The 13,125-nt window shown below is 37.2% G+C and overlaps 1 protein-coding gene across 1 annotated transcript in view; it reads right to left on the bottom strand.

Moving 5' to 3' along the window:
• Positions 1 to 213: 213 nt before the first annotated feature.
• The window catches only part of LOC113231720 (STAM-binding protein-like A), a 24,866-nt gene continuing 11,954 nt past the window's right edge, over positions 214 to 13,125 (bottom strand). The window contains exons 6-11 of the mRNA XM_026466203.1: positions 12,537 to 12,670; positions 9,002 to 9,179; positions 7,256 to 7,393; positions 5,843 to 5,955; positions 2,882 to 2,984; positions 214 to 646 (exon numbers count right to left, since the gene is read on the bottom strand). Of these exons, the coding sequence (XP_026321988.1) occupies positions 584 to 646; positions 2,882 to 2,984; positions 5,843 to 5,955; positions 7,256 to 7,393; positions 9,002 to 9,179; positions 12,537 to 12,670 (729 nt within the window). The 3' untranslated portion in view covers positions 214 to 583. The remainder of the gene's footprint in view (positions 647 to 2,881; positions 2,985 to 5,842; positions 5,956 to 7,255; positions 7,394 to 9,001; positions 9,180 to 12,536; positions 12,671 to 13,125) is intronic.

Genomic DNA, 13,125 nt, shown 5'->3' with positions numbered 1-13,125 from the left:
GGCGCATTTGAAGTTTTTCTTTTGTTTTTTTAAATGTAGAAGAAATTATACGACTGAAAACGACGCAAGCGCAACCCTGGTTGTTCTTAAGAAACAAACGTCTTTTGGGACCAAATACTGCGCTTGCAATCTGTAATAACTTCCATATTTCTTCAGCATTCACGGGGATAAGTAAACTTTTGGGTTTAAAAGCATCCGAGCGTAATTGCGATTGCGCTGTTTTCGCTAGATTATTTGTGACCAACATCAATTTGTTGTATAGGATTCGGCACCACGTCACATCTCTGACCCTTACAAATAACGTTTAGCAGCGGAAAAAGATGAACACACAATATAACACGCTTTACAACCATTACCATACGTAGCGCATTATAACCTGAACGTGAAAGCGAGTTCCGCCCCCTCAACCCGCCACTACCCAAGGCGCGAACTAGCTTAAACAATCAGTCAATACCAGCTACTTTGCAAAGCAAAATGCTGATGTCTCAGTACGATTAGTATGGTGATGACAAGTGCGTGTTCAAATCAATAGTGCAAAGACAGGACGATATAATTTGTTTCAGTGCTGATGTCCCGTCTGTGTTCACCTTCGGAGATCGACCATTTCCACGGGCGCTGTCTCGTCCAGGTGGATATGGTTTACGTTCTGGAACAGTATTAAGAAATATATTAACTATAGTCTGTCTTTTTTGAAGACGGAGTAAAATGATAGTTCATAGCGCAAAATTGTTGCCCAATTACAAGTATCTAGTGATTGCAGTCGATAAATATTCTATCGACAATCGACTGAATATTGGTCACGCTTATGGAATAAATGCCTCAACTTGTTTCCCTTGAATCATGCTCGACTCATTATTCATACGATTACTAAGCATTTTGAATTGTCAATTTAGACTATCGACTGTGAACTGGTAACCGGTACTGGCAAATCAGATGCTATATAAATGGCGCAAACAATTTTTTCTTCATCTTGTAAAGTTGTCATAATTGAGATAGTACCAATTGCCAGTTCACAGTCGCTATGTTTATGAAAAATACAAAGAGGAGACACATTTTAAAGATTTTCGTTTAAATTCAGTGTAGATAATGAAATCCGGCTATTCTTGTTAAAATGTTATGAATGAAAATTGATCTCGATACTAGTAAGCGAAGTGTCAATATAAGAAGGCAATAACGCGATTAATTATTAGAACGTCATAACTTTCACAATTCAGTCAATATCTTATATTATTTTATCTTCTTTCACAATCTATCGATAAAACTATCGACAACGACTACATAACTATTTAAAATTTTATGAAAACTGGAAACTCGACAAATGTCATTTTACTCCATCTTCAAAAAAGAGACTATAATAATAAAGTGCATTGCACATAAGATGGTGTCCTTTTTTCCAAGCCACACATTGGAACGTTGGTCGGACAAACAGTTTTGTGTGAGCTTATACGAGGTGGAAATTTGAGGCAGGTCAGCAATGGCAGCTGCCTAAAAACAGTTCGAGAACACTGCCCATGAATTTTAAAAATATTGCGATAGGCGTTCTCCGAACGAATGTTCTGAGAACGCCTATATGAATTTTTGTAAGTGTTAATAACGCACACTCAACATAGCCCCGTACTAGGGAAACCCTGTGTCGCGGGTGCCATGGACACACACATAGACAACCACAATCTACACCCAAACTCACGAGAGAAATAATGTACGCCATACAAATATTTCTCCCGGCCCGGAAATCGAACCTGGGACTTCTGCGTGGCAGTCCGGCATGGTAACCATACGGCCACGGAGGCAATTATAGTCTTTGATCTTTGTTGTTAATAATCATAACAAACTAGTGTTGGCGTAACGAGTTTAAATTAGAACTTGTATCGATTATTGGCATACTTTAAGTACGTATACGATTTGAACTTATTATTATAATTATTAATACAAAGATCGAACACTCAGGAAAAATTCCTTCGATCTCATTGACTTACAAATAAATGGACGACGGGTCTAATACAAAAACCACGAAAAAAATGTCCCAAGTCAACCTATTTAAACGTAGTGATATGTAAAGAAATATGAAAAAGCTAAAACGTTGAATTTAAATTGTAATGTCATCGCAGTACTGTCTAAGTTTGCTTGCTTCGCTGTCAGAAGAAACAAACGAAGACTAAAGCGTGAATGACGCTCTGTATACGATTTTAACGCCCTATAAGTTCGGACACTTTTTAGCTCGGACCCGACGTCCATATAATTGTAAGTCAATGTTCGATCCGGTCGGATTTGAAAAGATATTTCATATTAATTATATTTCAAAAATGACTAGCAAATTAATATATGGCTGATATCAGTCTATATTTCAATTTATCAATAATAACATTTAAAAGTATCTAACTTCCTTTCTAAAAGAAATGCCAACCTATCAAGCATTGGCCTACCAAAAGCATTAATCAACGAAATCGCCAGTCTGTTAACCCACCAAAAACGGTAAGGCGAAGCTTGATGGTATGGTTGCAGAAGAAAGTTTATTTTTTAATTTTAGTTTATAAAGGTTATTTATACAGGTATGTACTAATTGTCTTCTTTCATTATGTAATTTAGTAACGCACCATCACGTATACTATTTGCTGAAAAGGAAATAAATGTTTGAAAGTGAATTGTACAAAGCCATTTCCTTTCGTGGCTTAGATGCTACGTTAATTACCTATGTTTTTAGTTGAGAAATTGCTTACGCTAGTGAAGTAATCTCGCAAAGAAATTATTGAATATCATGGTAGAAAAATATCGTGACAATTAGTAAACTTAAAAAATATATACGGACGCTAAGGTCGACCTTTCTCCACGCTCCCGTTTCTATCAGTTCCTTAATTTAGAGCAACAACAGAAGAAAACTTACATAGAAGAGTGGTGGGTCGTTGGGGTGCGGGTGGAAGCCAGACAGGCGGCAGTTGGCGATGAACTGCATGCCGTAGTCTGGTGTTAACGCGAAATAACCGGTCCTGGAACAATCCATGACGCTTCATATAAAACTAACGTAACCATACAGCGGGACAGTCCCGCTTTTAAGTTTCGTATCTCCAAAATACTTAACAATGACCCGCTTTGACAATAACTGAAATCACAAATTAGAAAGCTGAAATAGTACAGCGCCAACAACTGACCTGTGTGTACGTCTCCGTATATTCCAAATATATTCTGTATTTATTGCAATAAAGATAATGTCTCTAACAAGGGCGTGCTGTTCCATTCGGTGATGTAGGTAAAACAGCAAAACATCTAATTATAAAACAAACCGAATCAAATTTCATCGGCAATTAAATATTAATTAAGTAATTTTGCAATTTTCGTTCATTATAGCAAAGCTCAAGTTAACTGGTCGCTTTGAAGTGAAACAATTGACGACACCCGTCAATTATTCCAAATTCGGGCTGGCCAATCGGAGCGCAGTTGTCATGGTAACGATTTGGCAGAATAGTTTTCAAACAAATGAAATGACATCTCGTCTCTATTGCTGGTTATATACTTGATGAAAAAACAGGACACAAGTGACCATTAATGAAGCGAAAAATATTTTTTAATTTTTAAACTTTAAACACTGTTAGATATTTAAAAAAATTGTTCAATTCTGTGCGTTAGACATGGAATTATTATTATGAATAGATTCTGTGAATAAATCTTTGAACGACACCCATTTATGATAATTGCCATTAAAAAATGGAATGTCCATTATAGGTGTCGTTTTTTCTTTATACGTTACAGCCCACATTTTGCTATTTATTGACCGTTTGATGTCATTGTACTGATTTTCGTATGTGTTGAATGTTTCTTCATATTCTTCATTTTCTTCAACGAGCTCGCTGTCTATTTCCCAATGCAATGAGTGTATAGCTGCCCAACGAGCTTCTAAGTTTCTTAAGACATCTTGATATTCCCACTTTTCTGTTAATTTTGTCAAATTTATGTTTGTAAAAGTGCGGGAAATTGCTTTAAAATTGCTCTTCTGCTTGCGTAACATTTCCTCCAATTTGCTAGGAGAGCCCTGATCGCGTCTACTTCGTTGATATTGTTCTTCAGCAAAGAGCTCTGGTAGTGGCTCTTTTGTAGAAGGAGGATAATTGATTACCTTCGGCGTTGTAGGACGTTCGTCGTCTCTTGTTGATGGAGCAGAAATAGAATCAGTGGATGTGCCTGGCTTGTCCACTAATATTTTTTCTTTTAGATATTGCTGAAGGTATGAGCGTACTTCACCGTAGAATTGCTTCGTTTTTTCGTAAGTATTTTTGGTAAAGTATTCGTTGCTGCGATCTTCATATTGGCACAGTTGACTATGATTGCTTCGAAATTCAACCCAGTATGCTTCTAAGGTGTCTAACCTTTTTTTGATGTTTGCTGGCGTCTTGCGGTCGGCGCCATCTTTTTTGAAATTGATCAAAAGCTGCTCAATTGCTCCTATGAGCTGATTTTGAATTGCTAATAAATTTTCCATATTGATTTGCTTACGGAAAATTGATAGTTCAGCGTAATTGTAAACTTCACGTGGTATGTGCGCCTTCTCAATCTAGCCGGTGAGACCCGCTTGTGGGAGGCCGGCTAAACCGATTCGCTACCAACGCAAAGAAATACAAATTAACACTGAAATGGCTGCTGTAGTGAGCCTGCTTGTAGCGAGAACTGTCGTGCTCTCACGTGGTTGATAGCTGCAGTGCTGATTCAATGAAACTCACACGCCGAATTTCGACGTCACGAAGGCTCGAAGGACCATTAAGATGTACGGTGTTCCATACACTTATAAATGATAGTATTATAACTGTTAAGAATGTTTATTAGTTTTGATTTACAACTAATAATGATACATTTGATAGGTGTTAAATGAGTACACTGCGCGATGGCTGATTGTGAACTAAATATAAATTATAACTAAATGTCGCATGAATACGTAAAATGCCGCATAAACACAATGTACGATATTGCACCGTACAACAACATTACGCAACTATCATAAACGTTATATATTGTTTTTAAAACAGTAATAAAGAGACGTCCCGCTCTGGAGGGAAAAAAATAATGATCACGTTGTATAAAATATTTATATTTATATTTCGACTGAGTGAGTCTAACTGTCATGGCAAAATACGCTCTATTATTTAGCTATTACGTTTTAACTTAAATGAGCGTCTCGGGCACGCGGGGGAGGCTGGCTTGAATTTGGTCTACGCGGCGGCCCGCGCGGTTGTATTATTCTGAGGAATTTAAATCTTGTTGCCTAGTAAATAAAATTTAGATTCGCCATTAATGTAAATAAAGGCGTGGTAACTGGGCACTCACGACAATCTTTCGCCTCGTGTAACTGTACCCTTATGCATCGCAATGAAAATGGCACCAGTGGCTTCGAAAGTTCGTGGAATTCATCTATTTGCTAAATTTGATTAAAATTGGTAACGGAAAGTGGATTAAATCCAATAAAAATTCATCCTCTAATTTACCTTAGACGTGGAACATTTTCTTCACATTTGAATGGGACCACTATTAAGGTACCCGCTTTCCAACAAAAAAAGAATCGCAATCGGTAAACAACTCTCGGAATAATCGCGTAATATACATACAAAAAAACACAATCGAATTGAAGATCTCTCCCTTGTTTTGGAAGTCGGATAAAAAGCAATAAAGGATGTATTTATTTTTCTTTTTTTCTGGAGACCTAAAATACAAAACTCTGATTTAGTTTGGGCTCCAGCTTTCCACAAATGTGTTTTGTTCTGGAAAATATTTACTAAGTTATTCATAAGTACCTTGTTTTGGTACTATTGTGGAAGGAGAAATAAACGATTTTTATTTTATTTTATTATTTTTTACTCACTCGTTGTACTTGGGCGCGCAGACGATGGCGATGGCCTCCGGCATCATGAGCTGGTACGAGCACTGCGTATGCAAATCCACCGACGATAAGAACGCAGTTTGCGTCGGATGCGTCTGTAACCACATGTTACCACCGCTATTAGACGCAAATTAATTAAAATACATTTATTAATGCCAAATGCAAAATAATAGATATTTTAGTATACATGGCGACATCCCGTGTATTTTGTGACCCAGTGTTTTTGAAGATGTGCATTAAAGAGACCTATCAATATTTGTGACTCTTAATCAAAGCATCAAAAAGGCTAATTGAGTACAACCTGTAGAAGCTGGGGTTATAAAATAGATTAACATTGTCCCATATTACGCTTCAGATGTTTGTTTGTAGTACCAGAAAACAACAAGTTTTCATAAAAACGTTAACATGTTCTACCTCAATGAAAATGAATAAAAATGAAATCTGCTCAAATGGCAGAAATCTGCTACAAATGGTCACACTGTTCTCAATCTCAATGTGACATTGACGTTGGCAAGAGGCTTCTAGTTAGAATGTTCCTTTGCTAACTTTTTTATCTCTCATTTAAATATTGTCGAAACATTTTTGTCACATTTCGTTTTATTTTTTACTCTATTTCATTACTGTATAATTGATTATTTGATATTATATAACTGTAATGTTTTATATGTGTACTATAAAATAAACATTTGATCATGCTTAAAATGAAACGTGTGTACAAAAACGTTACTTAGTCTATGGCCGAACTGAATTAATTGCGTTGTGCTCTTGCATTTATTCTAAAATACATTGTTTTATAATTTCTTTATTCCGGACTTATAAAAATATACAAAATGATATTGATAACCAGACATAGAATAAAACGTAAAATTATACTAGTAAACTCCATGAACGGCTCTTAGTTGATTTTTATAATTATTGGGTCAGCTTTCGCCATCCTTCTTTCAAAAAATATTTACCTGCAAATTATAATCATACTCGCAACACACATTTATTCATCAAATTATAGAAAACTTTTTATCGATATACTTCATCTCTAGGAAATGCAGTGTGGTGAGGAACTAACCTATGCACGTTGTCGTAAAAAATATTGAATTTTTGAAAAAAGAAAAAATGTTTTTCCACTGCTCATTTTCTACAAATGAACATTGTTGTGGTGTTATTTTTACTTTAATATGATGTATTATTAATAAAAATAGTTTATGAAATACGTAAATTAGGGCACGTCGTTACAAGGTTACATTGTGCAGATTTTTATGATCTGGCATAGGGATCATCCAAGATTACTTTTAGTATAACAATTGTAACTACTTAGATATCAAAATTCAACTTATAGTTGGATAATGGTCTAACCTTTTTTTTTTTGCAAGTATGGATTAACAAGCAATATGAACTCACGTGTATCCACCCTAGCGTGATAAGGTTGTGCTGATCTTGGTAATGGAAGATTTCCTCCTCGTTGTTTGTGCTGCACGAGTCCGCCGTGCCAGTCTGTTTGGGCACGATCACATGCGTGATCTTCAGCTGGTCCCGCTCCTGCAACGCCAAGGAACATCAAAATTACTTCTACTTTTTTTGACGTTCCTGTCTGTGATATACTGTATACCCCAGTATAGTATCGCACGCTCGGACACTACTGCTACTTAGTAAAAAAAACTCTGGAAAAGTTGGAGACTCGTTGAAGGCTCGCCGAGACTTCTAGCGGATACACGGCGTAGTTCGCACTCATACTTATCGATACCTCCAATCAACACTACGCCAAGTTAATTTTTGGACCTGTTCTTTTTTTTGTTTCTTTTTTCACAAAATCCTTTTTTTGCTTTTTTCGAATTTTATTTTTTGTTTCTTTAATTTTTTTTTTCACAAATTTCCGGGAGCACTATATTACTAAACAAATATAGCTGTTTACAAAATTAACAGAAAGTGACCAAAAAATTAAGTTATCGTTGTGTTTTCTCCCCTATCTAGTTTGGACGACTGACAGTGCAGCGGCTTTAGTATTGTGTGCATTAGCATATTATAATCTAGAGAAAATTAAAATTAGAAATAAAATTAAGATAAAAGGAAGATACATAACCATCTGGCAACTTTGCACACACACACCTAATTAACGGCTCCAAGACCGACCTGTGAATATGACAGCTTTCTCTTTCTAGCACGAGAAACCCCCTTGAAGCGAGAAAAAGACCCGACGCCGATCGGAGAACAGGCCAGAACCACTCACATTCACTTTTTTCGGGTATTTTCGAGGCTTCTTTCCGGGAGTTTGGAGGTTATATTAGGAAATTAGGCTTGTTGCTGATACAGGTTTCTTACATATCAGCGGATGCAGATTTTATGATATTCAATTATTCTTATAGCTTGTTATAATTTTATTATTAATACAAAGATCGGACACAAAGAACACTTCTTTCGATCCGGCTGGATTCGAACCAGCGCCTTCAGCATATCGTGTCTGACGCTCTTCCAACCGAACTTTGGAACCAATCAGTCGGGAGGTCGAAGGAATTTTTGCGTAGAGTAATTTCCCACTAAGTGCATAGCCGCGAGTGATCGCAGCCGTAGCGGCTAGTTTTTCTTTAGAATCGCGTCGCGTCAATGGTGTAATGGTTTGTTGGAATAAATAAGAGATGCCATGAGTCGCGTAGTGGAAAATGCGTGTTAGTGTTCGACCTTTGTATTAAAAATAGTTGGATTTAAGTTAGATTAACGACGTTTGTTTTCTTGTACACCTTTTGATCAAAATTGTGCGAACACAGGCGGACACTGAAAAACAGCACTATCCTTTTTAACACTCATTCATAGCTCATAATTTATTTATACAAATATATCGTGTGATTTTCTGTATATATATCTGGCTCTTGGCTGGCAACGACTCCAAAAATAATTGATTAGATATTTTAAATATTTAAGTATCAATATTTTTTTTTGAGGTAAAGGAAAACTTCAAACCGATCAGTAAGTAGCACGCACCAATAATAATATTTTGTTAAAATTATAAGTAATCGGTTTGGACAATATTTTTCACGTTGCAATTATATAAATAAACCATTGACTCAATGAAATAAACCATAAATATAAATAGATTAATAAGATGTTCGATAATGAATCGTGAGGCTGGTCTATTGCGCGGGAGGTACTCGCCAGCACGCCGGCGAGGATGCCGCAGCACTCGACGTTGCGCGCGGTGTCGGCCGCGGCCAGGCGCAGGAAGCGCGCCAGCAGCGCCGAGGGCGCGCGCACGCGCCGCAGCGACGGCCGCTCCGCCGCGCGCGCCAGCAGCGGCGTCAGCAGCCCCGAGAAGTTCGACGACTCGCGGTTCCTGCCACGACCGTCAATTAGTACCAAGAAAATGGCTGCAGAAGTTATCCTATGAGAAGACGGAAGAACTTCTCGTTAAACTAGCATGAATTAATTATGAACAAACTATTTTATCTAAATTATTTATCTACCTGTACAATGCTTTTACGTGCACTCTACTCAGCAATTTTTTTTTTCGCTCTTGTACACTCATAGATGCTGCTCACTTTTTATTACTGCAAATGCACATATTCGTATCGTACTATTTAATTCCCTACCCACACGTCACGGCACTATCTACATAAAATTATTATAATTATTAATACAAAGACCGAACACTCAGAAAAAATTCCTTCGATCGGGCCGGATTCGAACCGACGTCTTCTAGCATACCGTGTCAGACGCTATACCAGTTATGTTTTTCAACGACTTTTTAGTCGTAGCGCCACCTACGCACATAGAAAAATTCGTGAGGTCTGCTGGTTCGTTCCGTGGCTTAGTAGGTACAACGTCTGCCAGGGTATGCTAGAAGACGTCGGTTCGAATCCGGCCGGATCGAAGGAATTTTTTCTGAGTGTTCGATCTTTGTATTAATAATTATAACAAAGTAGTGGAGTAATTTCAAAAAAATAATTGAATATCAATTCAATGCAAATTTAAAATTATTATTATTCAAGTGTGACACCGTGACACGCCCCTCACCTAACACTGCCCTCTTTTTTTTTTGCCAACACTCACACAACTGACGCGTTTGCGTTCCAGCAACTTTTTTTTTAATAATAATATCAAGTGACGGGACGAACAAGTCGTGCACCTGATGGTAAGCTATACGCCTATCCATAACAGTTGCCGTGCCACTCAAAACTTTAAATCGCAAAGATTTGAGGAGCACTGCCACTGCGCCTATCACCCTGATACGCAAGTTGACAAGTCCCATGTGCCTGTAATTTCACCAACCCCCTTACTCTTTTAAACCGGAACACAGTAATCTGACATTACTGCTTGGCGGCAAAAATAGATAAAGTGGCAGTAATTCCCTGGACGAACTCTATCACAAGGAGATCTACTGCTACTTTCGATATATATCAAGTACTTCTTAGTTGCATTAGTTTTCTAAAGTGCAAAACAGTATCGAACGAATATAAAGAATAACAACGTTGGATGTCAAAGATAAACAGTTTATTTACTAAGAAAAAAGAATAGCAATTATATTTGTTATAGAAACCGAGTTCTCGGGTTTTCGATTGAACACAGGAAATGAAACTATTTTTTCGGGCCCTTTATAGGTCCCATGATTACGAGTAACTCACCCACTCACGGGTGAATTTACAAATATACGCAATTTAAACTCGAAAAAATAGTTTTAATTACCTAAACAAATATCAATTACTCATATTTCGCTTAACAATAAAACTGAAACTAAATAAGATATAAAAAAACCGATTAGACAGGTCCAAGATCTCCTATCACTGGTCCCAGTAGAGCTAGCACGATAAGGCGCGACATGAGCGACAGCGACATAAAGCGCGAGACAATGCTATTCTCGCATAGAAATCACGCGCTCTGTGACAATGTGACGTCCTTACATCGGCATCCCACTTTTTTATCGCCTTTTCTCCGGTTCCTAGTTTTTAAATTTTGAATCGTTCTTTAATTCCTTTGCCTCGCCATTCTGATTTTGTTTCGTACCATCGTCACTCCGTGCTCGATCGCGGCAGCGTACAGTGGTATAAAAATTTCAATTGCATCTAATTTTGATTTTTTTACCACTTTTAATACCGATCTGTAATAACTACTACCGAATCGATCCAAGGTTCCCCTTCTCTTGATTCCTTCAAACGACGTGTCAAGGATCACTTGCTCAATTCTTAATTTTTGTCTGTTTCTCCGCTACCCTTTCATTTATTTCCTTTACTTTTTCCTTTTAGAGTATATAAGCATTTAATATTATTATCATGGATCAATACCTCAAGTCACGAGTTATTGGTCCATGTTATTATTTATGTATTAATAATATTTATATGGATATTTCTATCTACATGTATGAGTTTATTAATAATTATAATGCGGTGTACTTATAATGATATTCTTTGGTTGCACCCCTTTTGCATATCCCAAATTTCTATCCTAAGGTCGCCTGGAAGAAATTGCTATATAGCAATAAGGCCGCCTGATGCACATTATTACACTATCTTTATACCTAAGTTACTGTACTGTATTTTTAACTGTAATTTTATGTACAATAAAGAATATTTCCTTCATTCATCCATACTATTAATCACGTGCCAATTCTAATACCAATTTGTAATACCGTATAACTCGGCTCTTTTGGGGTAAGTGTCTGGACTGTTTATGTTAATCCATAGTAAGGGAGTGTTTTATACTGTTGTGTCTGTTTTATATACCTTTTCTTGTCTTGTTACAGCGTTTTCTTTACCATCAACTTAACAATAAATTTCTGTGGACCTGAAATTTTCTTATCTTACTGCCGCGAACTTGGTCACGGCTCATTAGGGTTACAACCTTTTCAGGTCTATGTCGCATTTGCGCAAGTCGTGCTAGTCCTACAGACATGTTAATAACGAGTTTTGTTAAGAATGTCAGTTATGTTAGTTATGATAAGGAGGGCAGAATAATAAAGCGAGGATTTTTTTTAAATTCCACGCCACCAGAGGGTCGATTCAGAACTTACGATAACTCTGTTGTCAACCGATTCGATTTGATATTACGTACGATTTCTTTTTATTTTTATTCACAACACCCGAATCGAACGTCAAACTGTCGTATTCGAAAACCGAAATGACCATTACTCGAGCTTTTCGACTGGCAAAGGCTACAAACGTTATTCAGACCACAGTTACCGAACGTCCTATTGTTTACAAAGCAAGAATGTAATATGGAAATCTCTTATTATTTTATATGAAGTCTGGATTTTGTTCAATTTTATTAATTTATTTTAATGCTTTATAATTTAAAAATGTATATAAAAGGTTTTCATTTTTCTTATAATCTATTTCACCGACTAACTCCGTAAACGCCATTGGATAACGATATCGTATACGAATGCGAATCAAACGTTAAACTCGAATGTTCTTAATAAATGAAATGCTAAAGTCGCGTGTTTTGCTCATTTCAGTGAATTCAGAACTTCAAAACACTCCCCTGTGAACTTGGCAATTTCGACATACGATATTTTACGTAGGTCAATTTGTCCTTGACAAGTTTGTAACCTTCTCCAGTTACGACACGTGTAACTTCTATATTTCCATTTACAATTGACAATTGATTGCAGCACATTGCTGCACGTCAAAGTCTTCTTTTAAATCCTCTTTTCGAGCTTGAATGCGCAATAGATGTAATGTAAGAGAAGTGGACTTACAAGGGCGGCTTGGCGGCGGACTCGGGCGGGTCGGGCCGGAAGAGGGGCGCGGGGCGCGGCTGCGCTGCCGGCCAGTCTTCGGGGTACACGATGCCGTCCACCGGCGGCGCACTCGGCGACACGGCCCACTGCTCCTGCGCAACACGAGTTTAGTCAAATCTAAATGGCCTTAGCATTTAGGGATTTTATGCACCATTTGCAAAAACTCAACATTGTCTACGGTTTAGTCTCACCACTTGATTTCTAACTACTTCGTTATGTCATGCTTTAAAAAATAATAAACTCCCAAGTCCAAACTGACTTCAAGATTCAAGGTCAACCTAAGGCCAAGAAATCCAAGACGCTAATCGCAAAAAGCCAAGAAAAAAAAAGAAAAAAAAACACGATTAAAAAAGAACAAAGAACTTATGTATACAGACTAAAGAAAAACTGTCACAAAGCCAACTGCTCACTAGCATTAAATATCCGTAAAGTAAATGATGTTAATATAATTCCAACGTCACGTCAAGTAAGTTCCAACGTCACAAGTCCGAATTTGATTTCCTTTGTACAAGCCGTTGCTGAAAAAATGGACAAGAGAATTCAAGTA

This window comes from Hyposmocoma kahamanoa, unplaced genomic scaffold (assembly GCF_003589595.1).
Source record: "Hyposmocoma kahamanoa isolate Upper Pololo Valley unplaced genomic scaffold, ASM358959v1 66, whole genome shotgun sequence".
Classification (NCBI taxonomy): domain Eukaryota; kingdom Metazoa; phylum Arthropoda; class Insecta; order Lepidoptera; family Cosmopterigidae; genus Hyposmocoma; species Hyposmocoma kahamanoa.
This window is presented reverse-complemented; position numbering and strand designations above follow the sequence as displayed.